Source organism: Hoplias malabaricus, chromosome 8 (genome assembly GCF_029633855.1).
Source record: "Hoplias malabaricus isolate fHopMal1 chromosome 8, fHopMal1.hap1, whole genome shotgun sequence".
In the NCBI taxonomy this organism is placed as follows: domain Eukaryota; kingdom Metazoa; phylum Chordata; class Actinopteri; order Characiformes; family Erythrinidae; genus Hoplias; species Hoplias malabaricus.
The window spans coordinates 11,844,753-11,871,976 of NC_089807.1; the positions used below are offsets into that span (position 1 = coordinate 11,844,753).

The window sequence follows — 27,224 nt, forward strand, 5'->3', positions numbered from 1 at the left end:
AAATTTGTTCAACTGTTTTAAGTATTTTAAGGTTGTCGTTTATAATGTACGGTATCCCAAGTAATTTATTTTCGTCAAAATTACACACACTATTCTTATAATTCTTTTAATTGGCTTGGGTACAACTCTTCAGTACAAACAAATCTAATCTGTGAATCGTTAACTCCATCCTCCATTTATCCCTCTGCAAATCACCCGCTGTTTAAAGCCCCACGTTAAAAGCAACTGTCCTTAATTGTAGGCTATAAGAAAAACTTGCTGCCTGAATTTGCCTGTTTGTGACTATCTTGGTCACAGTTTCAAAGCCGAAGTGTTCAGTCATTTCACTCATGAAACGTCCTCGAACGTATTAAAAACACTACATTGATGTAACAAGTTAGAAAACATGATTTTCACTGGTAGGGGTGAGAGCCCTGCGATATTGTTTATTTTTACAAGCTACGTCTAACATAATAGACGTCTACCACCTACCACTTTGAAAAAAGAGAGAGAGAGAGAATGAGAAGCAAAGCCAAAAACACAATAAAACATTTCTCCAATCATTCCGTTAAAATTCGCTTGTAAGAAATACAGCGTCCGCGGGTTTCTGTTTAACGGGATTTTGTGTGCCCCCGGTGCCTTGTGGGAAATGTAGTTTCGCGGAGAACTCCCAATGTTCTCTCAACGTTGCAGTGACGTTGCGGTAACGTGATAACGCCGCTGACTGGGGACAGTTTGATAACCACTTCCGCCTCGCCAGTGTTTCTTATGTTTTTATGTCAGAGAAGAGTTTTCAGCTGCGGGCTTTGCTTTTAAAGAGTCGACACTCCGTAACTTCGCTCTCTTGCGCAATCCATGGAGCAAAACAGCAGGAACGGGACAAACTGGGCGATTCAGCGGCGAGTGGAGGGACTGGTGAATAAACACATGGCAGACATGGCACTGGAGACTCTTCAGCAGAGGCTCTCCACTGTGTCCGAGGAAATGAACCACTTGTCAGAAGACCTCTCCGGGCGAGAGGACGGCCCTAAACGCGCGGTGGAGGACACACCGCGGAGGACTGATGTAAACTTCAGTCTAAATCCGCACTCAGAGTCTAATAGCGCACAGACAGTGGGGGAAAAGTTCATACCGGTTACATCTTCATCGTCATCATCCTCATCATCAGGTAGGATGCAGGGACGGGGTAGGTAGAGATTATAATAATCATCATCATCATTTATTTGAGCTGTACTTCACTGACAACTTCTCAGAACTGCCTTTTATTTACACCCTGCTGTTATAAATACTGTTAGTGTAGTGTGTTTAGACATTTATGTGTCTTTCTCCAGGTTAAAAGGCTTCACCTATGAAAAAAAGCCCTGGGCTTTGTTTGGCTGACAGACAGCTCGCATGGTCATTTATAAGCGTTACACATTTATGTACAGAATTAAAAACAAAACATCAACACAACACAAATTGGAGCAGGTCTCATTTTGACAAATCTGTTTTGTTTCTTTTTTTTCTGAACCAGAACAGAATATAAGCTGCTTGGGTCATGGATCATTCTCAGCAGCACTGCAGTGAAACATTGTGGATGGTGTGTTATTGTGTGTTTTGCTTGTTTGTTGAGTGGATCAGACACAGCTGCGCCACTGGAGTTTTCATACATTGGATGTCATTGCTGGTGCTAGAATAGTCCACCAACCTAAAATATCCAGGGAACAGTGTCCTCTCAGCGGCCAATCTTGTTGATCAACCTTGTAGATCTAAAATCAGAAACAGTAGTTCATCTGTTGCTACGGTTTTTGTTGGTCCTCCTCTAGTCCTTTATCACTGGTCAATGGACTCTGCCCAGAAGAAACTGTTGGATGGTGTACAATTCTTAATCCAGCAATGAGACTGAGGGGTTTAAGGAAATCCAGCAGCCCTGCTGTGTCTGATCCATTCATACCAGTACAACACACACCACCGCCATGTGTTAGTGCAGTACTAAAATTGTTTCTTCATCCAACAACAGAGTGAAAGGGGAATAATGAAGTATGCCGAGCAACACATGGACAACAGTCTGTAATTGTAGAACTATGACGTTCTCTAGTATGTTCAGGAGATCTAATAAAATGGACAATAAGAGCATAAAAATAAGGTAAATTAAATGTTGTGGCTGAGTATGGCAGGGTATATGAGCAACAGCAAAAAAGTTGCAGGGGCTTTATACCCCTTTAGCCAATGTCAGTGTTTGGCACAGCGATTCATTTCAGTCAGTGATTTTTATAAAGAGTGTTAAAGCTGTGCACAGTTGAACATCTGTGTCTGTATGCCTATGTGGCAAATAATAGTGTAACAATGCAACACACACTGTATCATAAGGAAGTACACCCATGTATTGGAAAATGAACCTGGGATGCCATAAATAAGCAGGCAAAATAATTGTTGTCAAATATTAAAATACTAAATCAAAATAAAGGTACAGTAGACAGAAGCTCAAATGTAAAACTAAATAGAAACAAACTTTAGACAACAAAATCACTCTGTTAATCAGCTACATTTAATTTGAAGGGAAAAGTACATTTTATTTCCTTTCATTCAAATACAAATGAATCTTTCACAGGAGTGAGTATTGTCTGTGCCTCTAAAAACCTTTTAGCACTTAAATCAATCCCAAATGGCATTCTCCTCTCTATTGAGTGTAGTAAAGAATTATGCGCATGTGGCTAAACCATAAATAGCTCTTTCTTAGATGTACTGTTCAGCTGCAGAGGCCAGTGTTTTAAGTGCTTTGTAATGTAATTTCTTGTGAGTGAAGAGCCATTTGCTTCTAAAGAGCTGTGTAAAAACTGATTTAACATACTTCTGTTTGTGTGTGTGGGGGGGTGGGGGTTGTGAGTTCACCTTGTCAACACTTCATTTTAAGGACTGGCTGCATGTTGTGAGAAGGTTTGCAATAGATTTGATGAGCACTGTTTAGAGTTCAGCATTTCTGGAAATGACAAGTGATCACACACAGATCATATTTGTAAAAAAATGAAGAGCTAAAGAGAACTTGCATTGAATCTGCTTATTTATCTCTTCCATTATTGTTTTGATGGAGCCTAATTTGCATTCTGTTTTTAGGATGTGAAATTAAATCATTGTGGGAAAGAATCTCAACACATTTAATCACGACCAAAGTCTGAACTATGAAAAATAACATTTTAACATTTATATTTAAAATATTATATTAACATATATTTTTATATGAACATTTTATATATGTGTTATTTTGTGCATTAATAGAGACACATTATATGGGATGGATTCTGGCTCTCACTAAATTTAACCAGTGACAGACACTCATTTCTAGATGTCTTGGAATCAATAAATGGTTTCTTGTTAGTTAACATTAGACATATTTTTAAGCTCCGGTAGTTTCACTGTGTTTACTCTGTGGTGGATAACAGTTTTGTTAATCAAACATATCTGCAAACATTCTCCATGCTACATTACCAGAAACTGAAGCCCAAAGAAGAATCATCTCACTCCTCCTTGAGATTAAGGAAGAGCAGCAAAGGCAGTGGGTAGTGCTAAAAGAGCTCCAGACCAGGATTCAAGGGCAGATGTGGGATGAAGAGGTTGAAGCCCTCGATATAGATCTGCCATTACGGACCATGGAACAACTTGATGAAGCAGAGAGACATTTGGAAGATGCCGGAGCACAAAAGAGAATGGTAATATCTATCTAATAGAGCAATAATACTTCAGTAGTTACTCCAGTCACTAAGATGGGTGTTGTGATCATAAATAAACTTAACAAGAGTCGTCCATTGAATTGCCCGGCAATATGACCGCTTAAAAGTGTTCTAGTTAAATTCTAGCTAAGTGCAGGATTAATGTCAATTGTTTTAAGCTATTTTCGTAAATATATTCTTTGATGAATTTACTTTTTAAAGCAGGATGGATTATTATATCCAGTGCCTCACTAATGTAATAATAAACTGGTTTAGAAAGTTTTGCATTTTGGTAATTTTTAGGCATGTTGATATTGTTTGTATTTTCACTCTCACTGCTGTAAATAATTTCCTTTCTAAACTTTTACGCTTATTCCCAAACCACAGGTGTCCCACCTTTCACGAATGGGTGGAGCAACAGTGGACGATGCAGTCAGGCGTTTGATGCAGGCAGTTTTATCTTTTGGCGTAGGTTCAGAATTAAACTGGGTCGGCAGAGGGCAAAAAAGGAGCTTCAGAAACACTAGACTTCAAGGAGTTTTGTTTCGTAAGTGACTTGCTAAACAAACATTGTTATTTCTTATTTAAATATTTTCTCTCCTTTGCAAAAAGACTTTTAATGCAAATTCTCTTTTGCCATCATGATTGCCTCCTATCATCCAGTTACTCAATCACTCACTCACTCAAAGGATGTTAAACTTCTCCCGGTTATTGTAGGGTTAAACACCAAATCCATAGGCCAAACAGTTACATTACTGTATGATGAAAATTGTAAGATTATTTTAGAAAGTACTACTGCTGGTCCTAATAAATGCAGTTTATTTTTATCAATTTCTCAGTACAGAACATTCCACCGGCAGTCTATCATAGTAACCCAGTAATACATTTGTATTTACTATTGTTATTCTGTCACAGAAACTTGGGAAAAGACGTATGTGCTGTTTGTATCATGTCAAAGAAATTTTGCAAAAGACATTACCAGAGGTCATCTTATTGATTAAAAAGAAATGCTTTATGTTCTGCAGGTGCTTTAAAAAGGACCCCTGTAGGAAAAGACGCTACACACCATCAGTTTGCTGATGTAGTAAAAAAATGGCTACGATTTGCACCATTCAGGCAAGGTGGCAGCGGGCGGAGGCAGCATTACAAACCTCCTGTGGAATTCATGTGTCCTAAGTACTCTGACACGGAAGGGTGAACACAGCTTCAGATCGTTTAAAAACACAGTTTCATTAAAACTGTCAATTTTATTTGTGCATTTCCAAGTAATATTTTAAATGACAGCTTTTATGTGATCTTTTTATGACAACTTTTCTGGCTATTTTCTGGCTATATTATAAACCATTAATGTGTTGAGCTATAGTGCATTGGACATTAGATATAGCAGTACTGAGCCTACTACAATTACGGGCCCTTTTAAATAAAGCAGTTAACATGTCTTTTTGTTTATAGGTTTTATCTTATACAGAAAATATAATGAACATCTAACCTTTAAGCCAGGTACAATTATTTAATAATTAAAATACTGTATATAAAAACACTTATGTAATAAAATAATGTAATAATGTTTTTCAAAGATGTGTCAAGATGTGGCTATAAAATGTCACATTTGTCTTTTCCTTTTTAAGCACAACAGATTTTCTGACAAACGTCTGTTTTATGTTCAGTCGTTATTTTCTGTTTAACTGGGGAATAAATATGAGGTGCAAAGTAAGCATAAATTCACACTAGCATTATCACCTTCATTTGAAATGTGATGTAATGTCATCCAAAATTTGGATAGAAACCCAGAGCAACAGGCCACAACCAGGGAGCATTTGGAGGTTAGGTATTTTGCTCAAGTTCACCTGAGCCAGAAGTGTTGAGAGAGGAGAAAGCACTACTTCCTTGTCAGTTTTTCCTTCAAGTCAGTTTTTTGCCTCAAGCCTGTTTGTCTAACCTTAAGGCCATTGCTGCCCCTGACATGCAGTTACCTCCGGAGCACTGTATTTTGTTTTTAGCAAATTTGTCCGACAGGGAAATGATGTGAGTTTGTTGGATATATATTTGGCTGAGGGGAGGAAGTGGGGCATGATCCTACTCCCAACATTTTGTTATTACATAACTTCAATTTTGTAAAATAGATGACTGTGACAGCAATTAGAGTTTACTTCACCTCATGAGAGTCGGGCTGTGGCCTGGCCAACCAGACTGTGTTCTGGAGCTTCTGTGTGCTGTGAATATTAATGAAAAATATTGCTTAATCTACTTAATACACTACAAGTTGATATGAGAAAAAAATGTCTTCTCACTGAGCCCTGCAGTTTACATATCAAATGTCTGTGATGTGGACCCAACCAGCTCAATTATATGGTTACATTAAATCATTTGAAATGACCACAAAATGGATCTAACCTTAAAATTTAATTACAGATCTTTAGTTTAAGGGCTTGAAGAGGATAAGACTGTGGGCTTCAGTTGGACAGTTGGGATGATTATTCCACATTTAATAAAAAAGGCCTGTCTCTGCACATCAGAAAAACGGGCCTTAGTTGTAACCATACACAGGATAAGATGTAAGGTACCCTGTGCCATTTCATTAGAGATTTACATACAGCCAACCCCACTCTCTTGCTACCTGCAGCCACAAAATGTCTCCTATTGTTGAATATTAAAATCCTACACCTAACCACTAAGGTTGCTGTGGTTGTTTATGATCCGATGAAACATGATCTGGTTCAACAGTGCAGTTTGGCATCACAGACCCTCCAAGCTAGATTTACAGCCGTACTATACTCTTAATCATCAACAACTGTACATCCACACTGGCCTCCCTTGTGACTAAGGCTGTATCTAGCCCTACTGGCACCGTTAATGCATGCTCAGTGCCACCAGTTCCATGTGATCTTTACGTGATACATCATCAACAACTAAATTTACACAACTTCCTACCTACCCTGTCCTTCACATACCTAAAACATGAGTCAGCCACTCAACCTCTACAGTGTATTTCCCTAACTAGTCTGTGTTCACCTTATTCACAAACACTAACTTGTCCTTTCAGCAGTTTCTAATCATTCCTTCACAGCTGCTCTTAGTTTTCAGCCACTAACGCCAAACTGCAAAGGAAAGGATGTGGCAGACTTGGCTACAAATTCCCTTGACACCTGTTTCCACCGATCTTACATGTGCCTGCCACACGCGTTCCCTCACCTCAGTTGCCAAGTATGCTTGTTCCTTTCAAATGCTCCATCTACTGTATCCTCAAATGAAATTGTTAATTCTGTGAAGTTAGCTATACGTTTACTTTCAGAGTACAACATCATATCTGGCCTCAGTGTAGTTAATGCAGTATACTCTGGGACCAGCAATATCCAGTCTTGCACTTCACCCCATCTATCAATAATAATAGCCTACACACACTCTGGAATAAGTTCCCCCTCACAAACAAACCTAACCACTTTATTACTACAACCTCTCAGTGAAGCGTCTAGCTGTTTGCAATCCAATAAAAACAATAAAACCCTAAACACATGATTTTGTCTCTATGTATACCAACACTGCACCAAACTAACCTTACAAGCTGATAGAATATGATTCAGCGATCCAACCCATGCACAAGCTGTTTTTACATCACTAATAAGCTTGAACCAATCAGGGATCATTTTTTTTACAATATATAAGTAAGGACAGCTAGAAACAGTGGAGAACAGTAGAAATCAGTTTGAGATGTTCAGCCTGTTTGCAGTTAGCCATTAGAAAAACTTTGGTAATACAATAGGAACAATGTTACATAGTACACTACCAAAGTGGTGTCAGAATTCGCTGCACTGTTTGAAGTGGATCAGAAAATCTGAAGTATATCTTCTATATATTATGAGGATTAGGCTGAAACACAAATACTAATTCTAAACTCTTAATCCAAGTCTGCATTCCTCCTTAAACTTTAGAGACGTCGTGTTGGACTAAATTTGGAGGTGGCACAGGAATCTTGAATAAAATCTGGAGCGTGAAAACAGAGTCAGTGCGTCCTGGATTTCTCACAGTGAAGAAGGTATTTACAGCAAGTGGTATGGAAAAGCAAATAAACCTAACTTAATTCAGCCTTGCATGACTTAGGCCCAATTTAAGGTGTAACTTTTTTAATAAGCATGGTGAAAAATAAGCCAACGTCAAAATTCATCAATTTATTTTCCTAGCATTAATGTTAAATTGGTAGGTTATATATTTATTCATTTAATTTTTTAAAAGAACTTTGTATTTCCCTGTTAAGGCATTCAGGTTAACACAAACATGATTTGGGGGAAAAGCATACATAGGGTGACCAGACGTCCTCTTTTACCCGGACATGTCTTATTTTTAAGACTTAAAAAAAATGTCCGAGCGGTATTTCACAAACGTCCGGGATTTTGTTCAGAGCTTACAGAGAAGTTCGAGAAGTTTCGTTCACAAAGTAGTCCCGCCCTCCACTACTCCGTTTGGTTCGCTTGAGTGAGAAGGGGGCGTGGTGAAGTAGCCTAAAATCTTCGGATTGGACAGTCTGACTGTAGAGCTACCGTTATTGGTCGATAACCTTCTCTGTAAACATTTAATTGGTCAGTCTGCACTTCAGTAGTCGTCCACCCCTCCCCCCACCCCCACCCCTAGAGACGTGTCCTCTTTTTCACCATTCAAATTTAAATAACACTATACGGTTAAGAAACACTTTTGCCATTTCAGTAGTTTGTTCCTATCGACACTGGGGATTTTTGTTTATTGCTTTTGCTCACAAGAGAGATCTAATGAAAAGCTGGCATATAGAGTAATTACACATCTGTTAATTTGAGGCATCGAAAGTCATCACCTCCAGCTCGAAAATACAAATAGAGGGTGTTCAACAAACCCAAATTCCTAACTTTAGCAGGATAACTTAAGCCCCAAGTTTGCTGTGTCCCATGGGAAAAGTACAGAGGGACAGTCTTCAACGCTGGACTTAAATTATAGCAAGTTGAAATCCTGCATTAGAACGGCCTCGTTGTGACCGTGAGAGCAGCGTTTGTGGTTCAGAAACCCCAGAATGTGCCTTTAAACTAAATTGGTTTGTCCGGCAAACAAAGGCCATCCCCGTCCAAGACATTCCTGCCGAGACACGTGACCCGAAGCTGAGGCAGATTTACTTTTGTTCTCCTGAGTTTGTTTTTACCGGGAGAGGTCGCATGCGCCGTGGAGCTGAGCTGAGAGAGACTCGGACTGCGAACTGAGAAACTACACATCTCTGCGATGTAAAGAGCAGCCATGCTTCTCGTTCAGTAATGGGACAGATTCAAAGAGGAGCAGCAGCCACTCAGTTGTGCCGTTTTCCAATGGAGAACTGTGTGGTGAACGTGTAAAATCTTCGTGAGAACCCGGAGCTCAGGTCTTCCTCCCGCGAACCGTCGTCGAGGTAAGCACCGAAACATTTCAAACGGTTCAACAACGTTCGTGTTTAAAAGCTTTACGAAGCTGACATTGCTCTCTGTGTGATAATGACACCCTTGAGCACAGCAGCCTTCCTTGAAGTACATGTTTGTGATGTAAATCTAGCCTCCCGTCGCCGTGTTTTGTGTTGGCTGAAGCGGGTTCGGATATGTTCAGTGAGACGGTCTCCTGACCTCAACCCCAGCGCACTCCAGTAATAACAGGAGGTGTTTGTTACTCATAGATTGAATGTTATTAATGGAATACTGTACTGAGGCAGTACAAGAAAAGCGCGTTTGTTTACTTCAGCCTCTAACCAGTAAAACCGCACCTGTTGTTCCTCCAAGCTTTCCAGAACTCTCCGCACTGATTAAACCCATTTCCAGCTTTGAGTGCAGTGTTTTGAGGCCGAAACTGTGTCTAATTGTACTTTCCTTCTTGTAAATACACCATTCCCTTCAACACTGATCTGTTTCCACTCCGAGGATTCGAGCCTTTTACAAATGACCGCTTTGTGAACCCTGCTTTAAATAATGGTTTTATATTTCTTCTGAAAAACCATGTAATCAGGGTGGAGTTAAAAGCAGCACAGGTTAGGAGTCCCACACAGAGTCTTGTTTTCATATTTTTCACTAGACCATTGGTGTGTGTTTTGATTTTGCTGGATTGTTTTCTGAGGTCTGTGCCACAGGTTTCCTTAAAGCTATATTTAACATTTTAAACGTGTGCTTCATGCTCTGTTTCTAACCAGCCGAGTCTGACCCAGTCTGAAGGAAGAAACACGCTCTCATTAAAACCCTGAGTCAGAATTGTCTTCCCCACCACAGCCCACCTGTGTTTCTGAAGTCCATTAAGAGGATTCATTTCTAGCAAAAGAAACGTAACTGACAGTTTTTGCCAAACGTTTAAAAAGAGTTTAAGTGTGTAAATTGACTGGGAATATTACTTTAGTAAAAGGCATGTTTTCAATATCTTAAATTCTCTACACCCATGTATATCCCATATACCCACAGGCCTTAGACCTCCATTAATCATAGCTAGTTTTATTGTGTTGTGTAAATATTTTATCAAATAAATAGACGGAGGAAGCAAAATGTGACTCTTGACATAACACAAAGGTGTAATTTCACTTTGCCGGGTTTAAGCTGCTGGAACTCACTGATGTTGTGGCCCACGTTATCGCTCATGAATGTGTTAATAACTGAAGAACACTGCATTCTCACTTGTTCATGGTTGTTGAAGTAGTTTATGTAACTTTATTGTCTGATTGTTTAATATCTGATTAAATATTCCACTGATTTATGTGGAAAACTTGAAGGTTTTTTAATGCAGAATGCTGGAGAGCTGCCATGTAGAATGATTAAACCCTGTGTCAGCATCATATCCCATTAAATCTGGCCAAACCACAGCTTTTTGATACTAAGCCATATGCACACACAGAAAATTGGACAATATATTTTTGTCACTGTGTTACATAACAGTGAATGTGTGTATTCCGTATCCATTTTTTTAATTAACGTTATGAACATTCATGTTGATGTTATGTAATCGGATTTGACATTGTGTGTTTAAAACGGGCACAATATCTTGTCTGGTAACATGATGAAGATGTGAGGGTTCGACATTAATGCTGTTTACATCAATAACCATACTGTCTGCTCTGACCAAGAGTCAGAGGCGTATATTGTAATGAGCATTTCACAATAATGAAAATCATCACCTTTCCTCTGTACTAGGGTGGTTCTGATAAATGTGTGCATCACAGTACTTTCCCAATATGATCATGTGATTGCAGTATAGCATGATACTGATGTCGGCAGTAGTCAGGTAATGGTATATATGTGTGTGTGTGTATATATACTATCAGTTTGCATTGTGCTACAGGATTCTGGTGATATTTACTGAGTAATAAAACGCAGGTCTAGTTCTAGTTTTTCAAAAACAGACACACACAAAAAAGGATTCTCCCTCTAAAAAGTTTTCCACTTTGTTTTTGTCAGACTTTTTGGACGGTCTGCTTTTTAAGCTTTGTTTGAATAATTTCAAAGAGGGCAGAGGGCTTTTGTCATTTCCTTCCATTCCAGAGATAATCAGCATGGGGAGACAGAGCTACAGCAATCTTCAGAGAAACACTTTAATACTCAGGAAACCACACAGATTACGTGAGGAGGAGCCAGTTTCCTATGTCAGTGTTTTTAAGAATGATTCATTTTAGTGAATTAACAGAAGTCTAATCTGTTATCTTCAGTGATAGCAAGGGTGTGCTGGCTCCTTTAGTAACACAAGACTGGATAGCTGTTTTGTTTATATGTAAGTTCCTGACTTTGTTAAAGAATATCAGTATTTTTGTTGTTGTTCATTTGTAAGTGTCCCATTTGTGTAAACGTCTCTGTGCCCATCCATCTAATGGCCTAATGGTTAGAGACGAGGGCTTAGGACTGAAAGAATGTTGGTTCAATTCCCACAACCAGCAGGAAAATTGGGGCGGTGGGAGTGAAGGAACAGCATTGTCCTCCTCCATCAATCTATGGCTGAGGTGCCCTTAAGCAAAGCCCCGAACCCACAACCACTCCCTATAGATAGCGACTATCTATTTAGGTAGAATATGACAGGATGTTGATACTGCTGTGTTGTTTCAGTCTACCATAAGAATCTGGATTCGGCCCAGCACATGTACAGTGAATTGCTGGTTGACCTGGATTTTGATTGGTGGGAGCTTGGGAAATACTGGATGGGGTGGAGCTGCCCACATCCTGTGGAGTGTTGGCCTGGACCCCTTTCTCTCTCTCTCTCTCTCTCTCTCTCTCTCTCTCTCTGTCTCTCTGTTTCTCACACACACACAGACACTTTTTCAATTTAAGTTTATGTTTCTGTCGTCATAAATCATAGACACGTCATGGTGATGAGTGACGCTATGAGAGTGATGTTTACATGGGTGGAAAGACCTAATATATGTTTTAATCTGCACCACATTTCAGTTTATGCAAAACAATTTGAGCCACTATCCTTAAGTATTTTGTATGTTTGGTGGTCAGGACTTCAGTGGCAGACTGTGGGCAGTATAAAGCTATTTTGAGCTTGTTTTCTCGCACTTTCTTTCCACTTTTCCTTGTCTGCTAATGTCATTCAGAGTCTTTTTTACTCTCCATACACAGAAGGAGCAGAGCCAATTGAAATCCACAGTGATTTAAGTCAGCTAATTAGATAAGCTAATGTTTTTTTCATTGTGCGTGTGAAAGTCTAGATTTTAAAGGAGAGGAATTTATTCCTTGTGTACCTACAGATTTGTTAAAAGCGATTTATTTATTTATGGTTTTAGATGTTGTTTGCTTAGCAGCCAGCTGTTGGTGCTGTCAGCCCCTCTGACCTCATCTTATTTCAGCTGCTCTAGGCTGCCCACTACCCCCCCCCCCCCCTCAAAAAACACACACAAACAAACACTTTTTTTTTTAGCACTTAGGCTAGTTTTATGGGGTTACAAGGTAATGTTAGACTGTATAACAGCAGGACCCTAATGAGGGCACCCACATAGTGCCAGATTTAATTGGCCAAAATCTGTCTCTTTTAGCCAAGTTTTGTTCCCCATTGTGCAATTTCACAAAGACTCTCTCTCTCTCTCTCTCTCTCTCTCTCCCCCCCCCCTCTCCCTCCCGTTTATCTATGCGTGCCCAGACGTGCCATGACCTCCTATAAATAGTAATGAATAGTAAGTCTGGTGTTACTCAATAATGAAAATGTCTAAGAATGCACAACCATGAGGTGTTCTTGTCTGGTTTCATCTGTAGGCACTAATGGTGCTTTCAATGAACTGATGGTTTCTGTACGCTTCTCTTAAGTGTAGTAAACAGGGGTTGACTCATTTTGCCGTAACTTTGTAAACGTTCTTTATGACATACTTAGCGTATGCAACTGAATTGTGCAATGTGGTAAGTCCCTGATTTATGCAGTGTTTTCCAGGTTAATGTGTGTGTAGATTTGCAGGTTCATTCACTTCCTTCCCTTTTACACAACAGGAAAAATCTGACGCTTTAGCAGCAGAAAGGGGAGTAGTTTTGTTTTTGTCCTCAATTACCTTAGGTTCATTCAGGTATTTGAAGAATGGAGTGGGAGTAAGGTTTTTCCTTATGGGGGGGATGAACTCTCAATTGCTGTATAATTTAATAGAAAAGCTGCTAAAATATTATCAGGCATGTAAAAGCTCTACTTTGACAATATAAGTATTATATAATTAAGGGATATTTCTGGGGGATGGTTGAGGGGAAGAAGCCAGGTGATGGAAAGATGATGAAATTGAAGCATGTTGAGTTGAGTGCTGAGATCATTATATAAACCTCAGTCACTGTATGTTGTAAATGTAACAAATGGCAATCACAGTTCTTCTTTTTAGGGTTGATGCTAGAAATATGGTTTGCATCGTGCCTATTGCAAAAGCATTTGATGCAGATGTCCCCAAAAATGATCTCACACATCCAATCTGATGACTTGCAAATGATAGTGCATTCCTAAAAGTTGGAGCTCAAAACCAAAACACACAGATGTGTCTGCATTGTTGACATAGACCAGGGATTTCATACATCGAACTGGAATGTTAGTTTCTGAGGCACTTTACAAGGAGCAATCGACAGAAGTTTGATCAGCTTTTAGTAATGTGAAGAATACGACAGAAAGGTGGCCTTTTATAAATGCATTTAGTTGATTTCTGCATTGTTATTACACTAGAATATTATAAGAGACAAACTGAATATATAACAGTTAAAGTTTAATAACCACATTCTTTGGTAGTTCTCCATGTAAAACGTATTCCTGTTGTTAAAAAATCCTTCACTGATTCCAGTCAAATGTACACAAGCTGAATATCAAAGAAAATGAATAGACATTCAACAGGAATAAAATAAATCCTCAAATATGTCCCTCCAGACAAAAATCTTACATTTCTGTTTTTCTTGTTTCTGAATTAAATCATTCAGACCGTTCTGGTGAAGATGCATGTCAAGCCAAACCACTACACAAGAGAAAAGATTAAAAAAAAGCTTAAATTATCTACTTTCCAGCTTCCTCGTTTTGGTCATTATGCCTGATTTAGTTCCCTGGCCAAATGATCTGTGCTTCTTTCCTCTCTGATGGCCTGACCACAGATAAAGAGCAGGAAATCAGGTACAACTACAGAAAAGGTAGTAAACTGTCACTGGGTCTTTAGTATCTTTAGATGGGGAACACAATCGTTATTAATTTGTTTTATTTTAAAGTTACAAATACCCAATATTTCTGAATGACAGTGTTACAGGTTGAGCGTCTATTTACACTGTTGGAAGTACAAGTCCATTTTTCATAGCGCTGTACATCTGTCACTGGTGATCTACCACTAATCCACAGTTAAGTGAAATATGAGGAAGGTAGTTGGTCGTGTTGTTGCGACTAGTTTCAGTTTCTGATCTGTCCGTTTCATTTGAAATGAGAAATTGTTTGACCAACACCTTTCACATCCTAAGCAATGAAGGTACTCATCCATCAAGCTGGAGCTCAGTGCAGGTTTGTTTTGCTTGGTATCACGAGCGTTCGTGCCAGCAGTGGAGATTATTTTCCCTGGCTTGCTGCATAGCAAGACAGTTAGCTTTGAATTGGCTTCCAGGTTTTAACTGCTCTTTCAGAGGAGTTGCAGCAGTAATGACAAACAGGGATCTTTTCTAAACTGTGCATTTTTTAGCCCTGATGTGTCATTCTTCAGCTACAAAAATATGCACATTTATGCAACTGATCCTGCAAGCACGCACACACACGTACACACACCAACACACATTGTTCAGCATAAATATTTATCATAAATATTAAAAACTTTAAGTTGCTTATTTTAAAGAAAGCAGTGTGATTTGCCAGTTAAGATCAGACCAAATTCCCAGACTGACCTAATTATATGCTTTCTGTAGTTGTTTATGATGTGAGATTTTTAATGGTCCACTAGATTTACAGTTTGTGTGTGTATGTTTTTTTTTCTCAGTTACCAAATATACATATATTTTCTCAGTTACCAAGTACATTATTATATCTGCCTTTACCATAATTGGCAATAAATGAAATTAATCACTTTTATTGAACCAGACACTGAGCATTTTGTCAACTGTTGCAATGTATTAAAACAGACTGTCAAACTGTTAGATTAAATAGATTGAAAATATATATAAAATTCAGTGTGAGAGGAAGGGAGAGCAGTAATGTGTGTGAGTGAGAGAGAGGGTTTCTTAAGACAGAGGCCCTCTGTGATTTGCAGCTCAGATGTGTCTTTGTGTGTTTCTGAACAGAGCGATCCCTTCGTGTGGGCTCACACATGTTTACACACTCAGACACATCACATAACACTGGAGCATGGTACTGTACAGTAATGTACCACCAGGCCTGGGCATCACAGGAATGATAAGGGACTTCATAGCATGTTTGGTATCTGTATCATACAATGAGTGACCCGTGTCAAAGACATTGTTAGTAAAACATTTTAAAGTCACTTTTTTAAAAAGAGGTGTTTTTGTGAAACTCCTAGATTTCTGTGCTTTTATGCTGAAAAAAATGAATGAAGAATGTTTGAAATGCTTTGTTTCACTTTGTGTCTAGTCCCCCATAATGCCATTAGATGACTTTTTCAGGTAATGACTTTCTGTGTTTATTCTTCCTTGTATCTGTAATGTTTATTTTTCCCTCTTCCTTCTGTTTAACCAACACAGAGGTGTGTGTGTGTGTGTGTGTGTGTGTGTGTGTGTGTGAAACTTTGTAAATATAATTTACTTGGGTTGTTTACCCAAACCTTTAATTCAACCCAAAGCTTTGAACTTAGAATTGTTAACTAATAGCAGGGCTGTAATGTACTATCCAAATAAACAAAAGCCCAGACATTTCCTGACTGGTAGTAAAAGAAGAGGAAAGCAGAGCGACATTAGTGTGTCATGGTCATCCACTGTGAAAGTCCATTTATGGAGGTTCTTGTAGAGCATTGTTTAATAATGATAATAATTTTGGTCCTATTTGACATCTTAGTGTGTGTGTGTCTGCTTTCCTGTGGTAAATATAGAAGGATCTGAAGATCCCCATTTACACCAGAAACCTGGGCTGAAGACCTGTCCTGCAGTGCAGGTCAAACAAAAACTTCCTTTTAACAAATGTCCACAGCACAAATGGACCTCTCTGCTCCTCCTCTTCTCCACAGTCGTTTCCTCAGTCAAGCACCAAAATATTGAAAAGTAAGCTGTTGATTTATTTTTGCTGGCATTTATAGAGAAAACTGGAAGTCAAGCAACAGGGTAGGTTTGATTGACTCAGATGGCTTGCTGCATCACTCTCTCTCAGAAGAGAGGAAGAGCATTTGTTTGGAAAGATCATAGTAGAATGATGTGGGAGATATTCAACACAAGACAGTAAGAAGGTTTTATAAAGTAGAGTATGGGTCTATTTAAAGCTTCAAGCAGTCACATCAAAGCTTCAGTACTCACACATCCCCCTACCAATCCACACATGCATAGGCAGACCATTCTTCACTCCACCCTGCCAACAGCATTCAACCGAAGTGTTAACTCAGCACAAAAAAAAAACACACACCGGTTGAAGTAACACAGAAAAACAAGTTTCATTTGCTGGGCAATAAAATTAAAAGCACGCTGTTGTTCTGAGTGTGTAACCACTGGTCTGTCTTATTCTGGAGCAGAGGAAGGCAGGAGGTTGTGCATTTCTCGGACAGCTGTGCTGGATCAAAGCTTTCTGGGTGTCAGGATTTAGAGCATCTGGAAGTGGGTCAGAACTGGGTCACTTTTCAGCTGATGGGGATCATATTCAGGGAGTGAGCGAGTCCCATTCATCATGAACAAAGCAGCCCACAAAAAGCAATTCACAGAATGGAGTTTGTGGAGAGACGTTGATACCAGACTCCAGTTTTAGAGATGTTCGTAACTGTGCAATGTAGTTTTAATTACCTGTATCCTCTTAAACACCCAGAGGTTTATGTATCCAAATACAGTTATTTCCAAAAATGTCATGACATTGTAAGAAATCCATAGTAATGCAGGGCTACCCTTCAGTGTCTGATGTCTGAATTGAGTTAAATTGACAATCAATTTATATAAGTTAAATAAATCAATTTATGATTTATAACATTTAAGTAGTTTTCTATAAATGGACACACATTTTCCTATGGTTTAGTTAAATTTTTACTCCGTCCTTGGTCATCTCCAGTTCCACTCCATTTGTATATTAACTAAACTCCCCCATCACCAATGATGCCACAGACCCTGGCATGGTGAGAATGCACATGTTCCTCTGAGATATGTGATGTAAACCACTGGCTTTTTTTTTTTCTCTTGGACTGCTGCTATCATAACATCCCCACTTGCTGGAAGACAGAGCCAAATGTCACATCAGTTGACAGATGACCATGCTGGCTGGCACCATACCATGTGTTACCAACTTGCGCTAATTTTGCCAATGGCTGAGACATCACTGGAAATTATACTGGTTTTCTCTCTATGATAGTTCCAACACTTCTGACCTCTGGGCCTTTTTTCTTTTTTTTTTCCCCTCTTTCTTTTTTTGTCATATTTATGCTGAACACTTTACTACTATAAATTCTGTGCAGAGTGGAGTGGCTGCTGTATGTCAATGTAAATTATATGTAATTTTATGTTAATTCTGAATTTCTACATTGAAAAATACAAAGAAAAACAAACTGTGAATCTTTTCAGCGTTTTATTTTTAGCAGTCAGAGTTAAAATGTGGTGCTATATCAAAATACCTGGTGCAGTACAAAGGTGTATAGAGTGGTATTTTAATTTAACAGTTGTGTTAATAGAATTATTCTCAGCCCAATTCCAGATACATTTTCCTGGGCAGGAGCACAAAGAGTAATGGCATCTCAGTTTCGGTCACTGCTTCTAATCTCCTTTATGTCAACTCATGAACAAAAAATGCTGATGGGAGATGAGTCATGACAAAACAAAAGACACCAGGTCCTCAGGCTGGGTTTAGGTGAAGCAGTGGCCATGGGTGAAAAGTGTTTTGTATGTGTGTGTGTGTATAGTGTGAGGTTGTTTGGGTGTACATTCCATCCAGCAGGAAATGAAAGGTAAGCTCTCTGGAGGGGCCTCTGGAAGGTGGTTTTATTGAAGAGAATAAGTGCAGCTAGGTTTGAGGAAGACGTCTGAGTAGTGATCTTTATTTCTCTGACCTTTCTCTGCCAGGAACTGCAGTAACTGTGTGTTTCTTTCCTGCAGAGCCCTGGCAGTGCCAGCTGCACACAGCAGAGCAGCCAGGACGCCAAGATGGCCGCTGACGCACTGGTGCAGCCCTGCCAAATGGATCGCAGTGGCAGCTTCTTTAAGGTACAACCTGAGTGCTACGGCAATGATGTCTGTCCACATCTGATACCTTTCATCATTTTTATTTTTTTATTCATTTTTTTGTACTATGCAGGTGCTCTTTTGGAAAATTGTGTTGGAAAATATTTTCCCAATCACTCGTAACAGTTTAGCAAAATAATTAGCAAAATGCTTGAATATATATATAAATTATTTTATCATTTATTTATTTATTTATTTTTTAATTAGAAACAATAAAGCTTAAAATGGGTTACTCAACATTCAAAAATTTGCTCTGAACTACAAGTCTGTTTTGTTTGCTGTTATTCATGTGCCTTCATGCTGGGAAAATAAGCCAATGAAAATACTCCAACTCTGAACAGCAGAGGATTCAAAGCCTGCTCTGAATTCATGCTTTATGCATAAATATGTGTGCACTTTTGAGTTCTAATATATAATGAGCTTTTCTGAATGATGTAGTCACTTGTGCAGGGGAGCTGTCTACAGCAGGCTTCATTTAAATGCTTCAGGTAACATCACGATTAATAGATACCCCCCCACTGAACTGTGATTAATAAACAACAGGTTGGGTATGGTGTTTTTTAGATGATGTCCTATTTCAGGCCTAGACTAAAACACTTCCTTCTGAGAACTAATGGAATGTGGTTTGGTCCACAGCATTTTGAAGATCTGAAAGATATGTTTACAGAACCTCTTGGCAAAATGTGGATAGAAGTCAGATCTCTGTAACTTGTGTAAAAGACTCTCTGTAGATTATTAATGTCCAGATTAAAGTCCCTATTTATTAAATTGCTTAAAGCATAGTGTTTGATATTTTCTACCAAAAGCAGTGATGTAACCCTTGCTTTGTGATGGAAGAGGTAATTTTACTCAGTCTTAAGTAGCTGGCTTTGCTTCAGTTAAACACTGCTGCCAAAGTCTTGAATAAAGCAGCCCTGTACACTCGCAGATTTTTCTGTGATTACTGTGGATTGCTGGCTGGATTATGAGCATGAATGAACAACAGCTTTTATTACCTCTTGTTTCCAGGTGTCCTTTCCCAGACATTGGACTACAGTCTTTTGCTTTATTTGAGAGTGATTTGTATTATTTGAGCTGATACATTCAGTAGAGCCCGTAGAAAGGTTTTTTAAATTTATTTTATTTTATTTTATTTTTAACCATTGTCATTTACAGTCTCAGAATTAGACTCAGACTCAGCTTTATGATTTATTTAAAGCTGTCCAATGTGTAAATTACAGGTAAAATAATGTTATTGTTGGGGACATAGACATTATTAATGAAGATGCTGTGTGGAATAGGGTGTCCAAGCTTAACTTTATAAGAAATTAACTTTATAAAATTTGTAACATATCTGTGGACAGAAGGGAAAGCAAAAAACTGTGATTTGGCCTGAGTCTTGCATACATTTTAAAAAGTGTCCTTACTCTCACACGTCATGAATTCCTTCTCCATAGAAATCTTTTAGGCACCTATATTTTAAAGAATTGAATGTTGATTTTTCTCATGTGTCTGCTCAGTGTTAGTTGTATACCTGGCTGCGCTTGGCCTGGCTAACACTGAGCTGAAATACATAGTTTCCTAGTGTCTGGGCTGTTTTTTTTTTTTTTTTTTTTATGTCTACAAAGTGAATGACTTAACCATGGAGCTCATTAGAACGAGCTATGGAGTACTGTCTGGAAGAGCATTCTAACCTTTGAGAAGGCTGCAATGCCAGTCAGCAGGCAGCCAACTTCACAGCCATCACACTTTCCTTAGAAGTCTTGGAGCATGCAAAAACACTCTCACTTTTTTCTCTATTTTTTTCTTAATCTCCAAAAGTAAAATGGTAAAGCCTGGACTATGCTCAAGGGAATTTAGCAGCAATTTTTCAGTGCAAATGTTCTGTTCATTAAATATTTTCTTTTTTTACCATCATCTGTTCTCTCTCTCTCACACACACTCTCACTCACTCATCTGTTTGGTTTATTACTTGTAAATGATACTACCCTCTTCTCTTTAGCTGTTGTTAGCCCAGACGAATGTACTTTATTCCTGTGAAATCTGTGAGACCCAATTATTGCTTAGTTTTGCCCTGATAGTCTTTACTTTCATTTTCCTTATGGATTACTCAGTATTCCTAGTGCACAGCTGATCTTCAAGAAGTTTGTTTTTTTGCCAGGAAAGCTGTTGCAAAACCTCTCTTTCCCTTACGCTATCAAAGGAGTAGCCGTACCGTACATACAGATGTGGCTAAAGATGCACTGGAAATATATACAAGTTGTGGCATGTGTTTCTATTAACCCTGGAGTGATCTTTTGAAAAACTCTAATATATGAGCTATAAAGCCCAGGTCAAATCTGCAAGTGTCAGCGTCCATTCTCTCAGTTCCACTGATCACAGTTCCAAAACAACTCTACTACAGCTGTTGCTCTGCATATTTTTTGCTAATTTTACCCTGTTCTCCAGCGGTCAGGAGCCCTAAAGAGCAGGTTTTTCTTGGGTGTTGGACCATACTAAACACTGCAGTGACACTGACGTGTGTGTTACTTTTTGTGCAGGTATGAGTTTTTAAACACTCTGATGGTTTAAGAATAGTCCAGCACCAAAAAAATATCCAGCCCACAACGTCCTGTGGGTAGCATCAGTGACCTCTGATTAAGAACTAGAGTATGGCCCACACACGCTGCACTAACAAATAAACTATTGTCACTAATTTTTAAAATCTATTTGGTGGACAAAAAGTGTAGTTGTGTCCAACAGAGTGGACGGTGAACGGACATAGTGTTTAAACGCTCCTGCAGTGCTGCTGTTTCTGATCCACTCATACCAACACCAGTCCCACTAACACACCCTTACTGAGAATGATCTGTAGTCGAAGTGTGAGCAGACAAAGTATGCAGAGCAACAGGTGGATTATAGTTTGTAATTATAAAACTACAAAGTGCTCCGGTGGACAGTGGAACTCAGGGAATGGACAGTGAGTGTAGAAACAACAAGTGGTGTTAATGTTATGGCAGATCTGTGTATTACTGTTGTATGCAATAATATTTAGTAATCTATATTAGGAGAGAAGTGTTCTTACAGTGCTGTCTTGTGTTGTACCCTAGTATCCTTCAGTAAATGCTTTTAAAATTCATGTAAGTGTTTAGAAATTCTGTAGGTAATATAGGTCATACTTGTTGGGGTTGAGGTCTTGTGGGCTGTGCAGAGGCTGCGTTTGGCCGTGCTTTGAGCTATGGGTGCTTTTCTTGGCTGCATTTTGAGTGAGACAAACTAGTCTGGGGTATAATTGTGGTTTGCTGACTAGGTCTGAGTTGAGGTTAGCATAAATGCAGATTGCTGGCTCAGGACAAAGCACACTAAAGAAAGAGTGGCTCATTTTCAGTACGTTTTTTTCAAATGGTTGCAATTCTCAGTTTTAAAAACAAGACATACCTTAGTTTTTCCTTTAATATTTTTTAGAAAATCTGTGAAGTACTGAACAAAGGGGGATTGTAGAAACACTGCTCCCTGCTGGTAATCAGCAGCGACACACCTTTGTGTCTGACATGTCAGTGTCTCTGTCAGGGGTTGTCTGCAGAAAGCAGAGTACAATTTCCTTTAGTTGCTTAACTTCAAGATTCAAAGTCAGATTTTTCTTAAGGATATTCAAGTGAGTGGTACCATTAAATAATCAAAAATATGAATAATGAGCATAATTTAGTCATTTGAGAATCAGCCATCAATCTGTAGCAAATGACCCTTTATCACTTATCAGCTGTGTCAAAATTAATGTAGCATGTCATGTAGTTATGAAGTATAATATCACAATAACAACATAACTGTTACTAGTGTAACAGTATTGTTTATTAAGTGTAAAATTTAATATTGATTTGTATTAATTTCTGAGCCTGAATATGCCCTGATTGGTGTGTTCTTAATCTCTTAAATGTGGAATGGTTTCGGTTCAGATTAATGCCTGCTGATGTGATTCTTGTTATTGTTGTGAAGATGCAGTGCAAGCAGTCTAGGGAAGGGTTGTTTGGAGTGTGTGTGGAGCACATGTTGAGGAAGTGTTTTGGAGTTTGCGGAGGATGTCTGTGTTTGTTTGGGATCTGTTTTGAGAGTGTAGAGAATGTGTCTATTTTTTTTCTTTGTTTTTCAGGAATCCATTAGATACTAGCTTAGAAATAAAGAGGAAACTGTGTAATTAAAATCTTGGTCAAGAAACTGTGTACTTCAAACAGGGCATTGGGTCTTAGGGAAATGATTGGGAATTAAAATGGCAAACGTGTTCAAGATGGCTGATCGAGAAGCTTGAAGACCAGTTGTAATGCAGCTATTTATGTTTAAGGTTAAACTTAATGGCAAATATAACTTCACATGATCTGACACCTCAAACCTATTTTAAAACAACTTGTCTCTTTTTAGGGTTATGTCTGTGACTTGCTTTGCGCAAAATACCACAATGATCAAAGAACAAGCCACTGTTCTAGCCAAACGCTAAGCGTCCAGCATTGACTCCGTTTAACGTTAGCTTTGTCCCTGTATCTGCATTAAACACAGCACAAAAACAACTGATTTTTTAATGCCGTGATTTCAGACTGACTTGGTTGTTTTATTTCAGTTCGTAGGGAGGGCATGAGTTCAGATCCACTAATGAATGTACAAATGCACTGAACGTGTGATTGATCCATAGATTGACCACTTTTACTTATTTGAGTTTGAGTGTTCCTTAGGTTTTGTTTCCTGCAAGTCTGGTGGTCAGTAGCATAAAAGGGAAGTAGTTCCTAGCTGGGGTTCAGAAGGGTAGTGACTAATGCCTGAATGTGCATAAATGGTTCTTTTAGAACATAAACACCTAAAACAAGTAAACCACAACAGGCCATAACTCTTTCATTATGCGTCTCTGTTCCTTTCTATAGCTGATAGACACGTTCTCCATTGAGATCTCAGAGCTGAAGCAGGAGATGGTTCAAACGGCCAGAGAGCCAGATACAAAGCTCCTTCAAGGGTGAGTCCATTACTTCCCATCTTTCTCTCTTTCTTTTCTCTTTTCTTAACTTGCTCTTTTTCTAGATGACCTTTATTTCTAGATGAACTTTATGTGATATTCACACAACTGTGTCTTAATTGTAATGAGGGTTTATATGCGTTAATGGTTGCGTAACATTATAATCGGAACGATCTCGTTTAATCTTTTGTCCACTTTCAAAGCAAGAACACTGTACTTATTAAAAGTAGCTATATCTCCAGTTTGTGAATCTGTAGGGTATAGATATGCTGCAAATATATATCAAATATACTTTTATTTTATATGTGTTTTTTGTTTTTCTCTTTTGCTTTTGTTCTGTGTTGCACGCAAAACAAAAAATTGATGACCATCAAGAATGTTTCCCTTTTTCCAGTGATTATACCTACTTTTGACCACTAGGAGGGGTCTATACTTCATGTGTAGCTGCTTTAAAAGCTTAGATGTTAAACATTGTAAACCCTCGCAGTCAAACAATATACAACTTTTTAATGTGGTCAGTGCCTTGACTGTTGGCACAGTTGTCTTCTTATTAATTTTAATTTATAATGTTTCATTTTAGTTTAAAGAGTTAAAAGGTTTAGATTGTTATGGAGCATCCCTGCCACTACATATTGTGTTTTGGATTTATTTTTTTTCTATAGGTTTAACTCTATTAATGAATTAATTACAGCTTCCTCAAAGTTAACAGTTAAAATAATAAAATGTTTATTGCAGGGGAATGGTTTAATGGGAAATTGATTCATTTTAACTGATTCAGTTAATTTCACTTTTGCTTCTTGTCCCAAGTGTCAGTGGTCATTTCCAAAAATCATTTGTGGCCTGTGCAAAGGTTATAGCATGTTGATATTGTAAATTGTGTGCTGAAACTTTGTTTTAATTCGAATATCAAAACGGCAATAGGACCAGAGCTCTGTTGGATTGGTATAGGATATTTTGCATCTTATTCTGTTTATGATTATTATTACTCTGCTGCATGATTATATGACTACTACAATGCCTTCATACTCATGATATGATGTTACCTACGATAGTATGGCACTTTGTCTGTATTCTGTAGTTCCAGTTAGTTCTCTCTCAAATATAAAACACATCTAGTTATCTTTCCTTTTTAAGTGAGTTAAAATTGAAAGAGACGGAGCAAGTAAAATTCACTGAGGATGCCTGCATCAAACTGTAGATCACATGTATGTTATCCTCCATCTCGGTTCAGGCTGGAAGGTGAGGTGAGTGGCCTGTTCTTGCAGTCATCGGTGTGCACCGGTGCTGTAGGTGTCCGTGACTCTGGATATGACTCTCTGCGCCGGCGCATGAGCATTCTGGACAGACTGACGCACACACACTCTGTCTGGCTGCTGCTGTCATTAAGCGATGAAGATGCGAAACACATCCTGCAGTCACAGCCGCCAGGGGTAAGCATGTCTGTCTGCACAGGTTCTACAAACTATATTATGGTGCGATAAGTCTAATCTCGTTCTAGTAATTGCCAGATGTCATAGCTGACCTTTGATTTGAGTTTGAGCAAGTTATTTTCAGACTGCTGATGTTGAAAGCTATGCCTTAAGTGCGTCATCAGTGCAGATGTTGCCTTTCTCAGTCTCTCTTTAATGACACGCATAAAGCACCTTTTAGAAAAAAAGCATATTCATTTTCTTTTCATCATTGCTACCTTTACATACATTACACAGACATTCCTGGTGAGGCGCTCATCTAGGCTCCAGAAGAAGGTAATTTCCCTGCGGATGGACAATGACAGTGCCCCAGTGACGGTGAGGGACTTCCCAGTCAAAGAGAGCCAATACAGTAAGTGCCACCGAATACCAGATTAACGTCTCTTTTCTCCTTTTCACTTCTGTCGGCCTGGCACTTGTTAAATGAACCTATTTCACCGGTCTGTTTCCTGAACTTCTCTTTATTGATTCAGTGTCTTTGTCAGAGAGTAACAGGAGCTACAATGAGTCAGTGAGGGAGCTAAATTTGGCGTTATGGCTCAGTGTCCTCACACTCTGCAGGGTTTCTGTGATACTCTTTGACGTAAGGCAAAACTGCAGTGTAACAAGTCAGTGCTAAACTGTGCAGATTAACAGTACTATATTTCAGTCACTATAGGCAAGTTCATATTTATGGAGCTTATGAGAATGTATACAAATTAATATGATTCAAAAATACTTCACTTTCATTTGCTGCTTAAGCATATTATACAATTAAACTTTTGGGCCATTTCATTTTCGAACAGTATTCAGCTAGTTGTCAGGATATTCTTAGGTCATAAATTGGGGGAAAATCTCATGTTCTCTGTTCTGGACCAGTCATAAAACCTGTAGATAAAGAACATATACATTTAATGAATATTCTATTGAAAAAACAAAAGGGGCCTTCAGCCTGACAATCATACAATAATAAAAATGAAATTTGCAAAGACAGAGGGTTCTTTCAGTGCTACAAATGGATATTTATGCAAGACTCTTTCATAATGTGATTATATGCAAGGGACACTGAAGGAAATATAGTAGTTTAACCCACAATAATATTTATTATTATTTATTCCTTTAAATAATAAATGATATATCCTGATAAATGAGATTAAAAAATTGTTTAAATATTTGTTTAAAGTCTTTGTGTGTGTGTGTGTGTTTCATTTTTGTTTCCCATGTTAAAGGAAATTTACTAAAAATAAAGATATTTCCAGTCTAAAAATATGACCAATGTGGATATTTTTCAAGCAATTTTGCCACATTCAATAGTATTTTCATATTTTTGTGTGTACCTTATTACAGCCTTTTGTCGCCTAGATCTAATGCAGTTTGGGGGGTGAAAATTAGTACGAAACTTGCTATATTTTCTGTATAATGTGCAGATGAGTACAGCTGCAGTAATGGCTTTTCCAAAGGCATCTGTTTTGTATTAACTCTCCTCTCTCCTCCTCTCTCATTTATTTGGGTCATATTCCTCTAAAAGTGGGAGGGGGCTCCCTGTACAGGAAGTCTGAACTTATACGTCTGACTGTATACGTGGACTACTTAAATTATTGTGCATAAATAATAGATGTATTATTTAAACCTACTAATATTGTTTGTGTGTTTCAGCCTTCTCCCTGGAGGGCTCAGGGATCAGCTTTGCAGACCTCTTTCGTCTTGTGGCCTTCTGCTGCATAAGCAGGTAAGATGATCGCTCTGTTAGGAAAAACTCTCATTGTGGTGGTACACTCAAGGGTACATTTCTGTGGCTTCATTTAGGAAACATAATTGTACCATATTTTGTATTGTTTATAGACTTTAAAATGCATTTCATCTCCAGGACTTATATAATGTTGTTTTATTTTACACAGTTCTGTACTGAAAGATTACAAATATTCACCTCTCCTTATGGAGAACAGTATATTACACTGTTTGTACCTTTTAGTGACCAATAATGCACCTCTACTGTGACTTTTTTACTGAGAGTGAATACAGGGGTTTTAGTAATAGAGTAGAATGACTGTTGTAATGCACAATTTTTGGTCAAAATATTAAGCTGCTTTTCAGTTCACACTTAAACAGAGGCAGAGCTGAAAATATATGTTTAATGGGGAGAATGGTTTTTAAACCTGTTTAACTGGATTTAGCCCAGTGCACTGAAACAGATTTAATTCATATTTGTTGATAGTGTAATTTAATTTTGGCCCTGCTTAAGTTTGTTGACATTGATTATTATATTACTACTAATATATGTTATGAAAATGTCAAAAAATGTAAGTTTCACAATATCACTTACCGCTACACTGTGCTCAGAAAAAGAAGAAAAGTTAAATAGATTTTTTGT

The 27,224-nt window shown here is 38.4% G+C and overlaps 2 protein-coding genes across 3 annotated transcripts in view; both read left to right on the forward strand.

Annotated features, from left to right (window-relative positions):
* Positions 1 to 695: 695 nt before the first annotated feature.
* Positions 696 to 5,974, forward strand: si:dkey-187a12.4 (uncharacterized). Of its 2 annotated transcripts, none has more exons than XM_066679860.1 (4): positions 696 to 1,165; positions 3,448 to 3,665; positions 4,053 to 4,212; positions 4,691 to 5,974. In XM_066679860.1, the coding sequence occupies exons 1-4, from the start codon at positions 835 to 837 to the stop codon at positions 4,861 to 4,863; spliced, it is 882 nt and encodes a 293-aa protein (XP_066535957.1). In that variant the 5' UTR covers positions 696 to 834; the 3' UTR covers positions 4,864 to 5,974. The 2 variants fall into 2 exon arrangements, with proteins under 2 accessions (XP_066535957.1, XP_066535958.1); XM_066679861.1 differs by having other exon boundaries at positions 696 to 1,147; positions 4,691 to 5,971.
* A 2,848-nt stretch (positions 5,975 to 8,822) lies between these two features.
* Positions 8,823 to 27,224, forward strand: part of rin2a (Ras and Rab interactor 2a) — a 31,566-nt gene continuing 13,164 nt past the window's right edge. The window contains exons 1-6 of the mRNA XM_066679628.1: positions 8,823 to 9,066; positions 18,326 to 18,433; positions 23,317 to 23,405; positions 24,637 to 24,835; positions 25,112 to 25,226; positions 26,510 to 26,582. Of these exons, the coding sequence (XP_066535725.1) occupies positions 18,374 to 18,433; positions 23,317 to 23,405; positions 24,637 to 24,835; positions 25,112 to 25,226; positions 26,510 to 26,582 (536 nt within the window). The 5' untranslated portion in view covers positions 8,823 to 9,066; positions 18,326 to 18,373. The remainder of the gene's footprint in view (positions 9,067 to 18,325; positions 18,434 to 23,316; positions 23,406 to 24,636; positions 24,836 to 25,111; positions 25,227 to 26,509; positions 26,583 to 27,224) is intronic.

What these genes read in the sequence shown, in the direction of transcription:
- si:dkey-187a12.4 (XM_066679860.1), top strand. Translation starts at nt 835, where the DNA reads ATGGAGCAAAACAGCAGGAACGGGACAAACTGGGCGATTCAGCGGCGA. An exon ending in AGGTAGGATGCAGGGACGGG is followed by an intron (nt 1,166 to 3,447) that starts GTAGGTAGAGAT and finishes CTACATTACCAG; the next exon opens with AAACTGAAGCCCAAAGAAGA. An exon ending in ACTTCAAGGAGTTTTGTTTC is followed by an intron (nt 4,213 to 4,690) that starts GTAAGTGACTTG and finishes TATGTTCTGCAG; the next exon opens with GTGCTTTAAAAAGGACCCCT.